The sequence below is a fragment of the Halichoerus grypus genome, chromosome 1 (assembly GCF_964656455.1).
Source record: "Halichoerus grypus chromosome 1, mHalGry1.hap1.1, whole genome shotgun sequence".
Taxonomy (NCBI): domain Eukaryota; kingdom Metazoa; phylum Chordata; class Mammalia; order Carnivora; family Phocidae; genus Halichoerus; species Halichoerus grypus.
This window is the reverse complement of record NC_135712.1, coordinates 45,669,221-45,671,022: the sequence shown is the minus strand read 5'-3', so window position 1 is coordinate 45,671,022 and position 1,802 is coordinate 45,669,221. Positions and strand designations below refer to the sequence as shown.

The following is a 1,802-nucleotide window of genomic DNA, read 5'->3' as shown; positions in this document are numbered from 1 at the left end:
TGGTTGAAGGTTCACATGCCCTTAAAGTCTTTTAGCCTAACTGGAGTACTCATGCTCCAAGCTATTAACGTGGACTGGCTGTAAATGTTAAATCTAGAATTCTCCTTTATATGTGCAACTGATAGTTTTGCTGTTTTCCTTTTGGGGGCTGATAATCCCAGTCCCGATGCAGACATAGTCCATGAGCGTGACAACACACTAAGCTGTTTCTTGAATGAATTACAAGTTTGGTTTTGATTTTTGTTATTTTGAATTAAGATTTATCACAGTTTTCTCTTTCCTATATATTTTCTCCCATATATATTTCTTCCTCAATTGATTTCATTATGATATATTTCAATATTTTACATGTAATTTGTGTATTTTCTCCGTGTAATTTCACTTGGAAGTATTTTCCACTTTTAAATCACTATGTCACAGTAGATGTCATTTGTCTCCAAATTTCATGAAATCTTTTTTTCTTCAGAATTTTTCTTAAGACAGTTATTACTTCCTTATTTCTCAAGCTATAAATAAAAGGATTTAGTAAGGGAACTACTATTGTAAACAAAACAGCAGCTGGTATATCTCTATCGCCTTCTTCAAGCAAATTTGGTCGAATGTACGTGAAAAAAAGAGATCCATAGAATAATGAAACAGATAAAAAGTGGGATGCACAGGTAGAAAAGGCTTTGACCCTTCCTTCTTTGGATTTCATTTTGAAAATAGTAAAGAGAATGTGGATGTAAGATATTAAGACACCGCCTATGGTGAAGACTTGAATTGAACCTGAAAAGATAAATAGTACCAGTTCATTGACATAAGGGTCAACACAGGAGAGTCTGTATAAAGGAAGAATATCACAATAAAAGTGGTTAATGTGATTAGATCCACAGAAAGCTAACCTAAAGAGAAGCCCTACGTGAATCATGGAATGCAGGTTTCCAGCTGGTAGGCCCCTGCAGTCATCTGAATGCAGAGTTTCTTTGACAGCATGGTGTGGTACCGCAGGGCTGCATATGGCCACATAGCGATCATGGGCCATTGCCGCCCGGAGAAAGCAGTCTGCAGTTTCAACAGTGCAAAGGACATAGAACTGTGCCATACATTCATAGAGGGAAACCATTCTGTTCTCAGAAAAGAAGTTCCCTAACATCTTAGGAGTGATGGCACAGGCACAGCAAGAATCCACAATAGCCAAGTTGCCCAGAAAGATGTACACTGGTGTGTGAAGATGATGCTCTTTTGAAATCAGTATCACCAGGCCAAGATTCCCCACCATGGTAATCAGATACATGGCGAAGAACACCACAAACAGAAGGCTCTTCAACTCTGGGTGATCTGTAAATCCTGTGAGGAAAAACTCACTTTTCATGGTATGATTTTCTTCAGCCATTCCTGACTTCTCTGTTGAGAAAAAAATTATGGAGAAATGAGGTACTAATTTATAATATGCCCAATTTGACTGCTAAGCTAACTGGTTCAGAAGGACGAGGAGCATATTGTATAAGGCTTTTCCTAGGTTGTGTGGGACATGGCCCATGCCCAGTTCTGTGGTAGTATCAATCTCCTGAAGCTAGTACATGTGCAGCTACTCTTTTAACATTCTTCCAGCATATTTTCAAGAAAAATATCAGATTATATGCACAGGGATGGCTTTTGAGGTCTTAAGAGGAATATTCAGTGCAAAAAAACTTCTCTATATGGTTAGGTAAAGCGGATTCATAATTCAAGTGTCAGCAATTAGCATCAGTGTTCCCAAACAATTTCAGTTATTGTATACGTACTGATTAACAATGATGTTGAGAAAACTATTTCATACA

At 37.7% G+C, this 1,802-nt stretch overlaps 1 protein-coding gene across 1 annotated transcript; it reads right to left on the bottom strand.

Annotated features, from left to right (window-relative positions):
- Positions 1–409: 409 nt before the first annotated feature.
- Positions 410–1,375, bottom strand: LOC118521628 (olfactory receptor 5K1-like). The gene is given in 3 exon segments (XM_036070318.1): positions 410–930; positions 933–988; positions 990–1,375. Coding segments are annotated over 3 exon segments (963 nt in total).
- Positions 1,376–1,802: the final 427 nt, after the last annotated feature.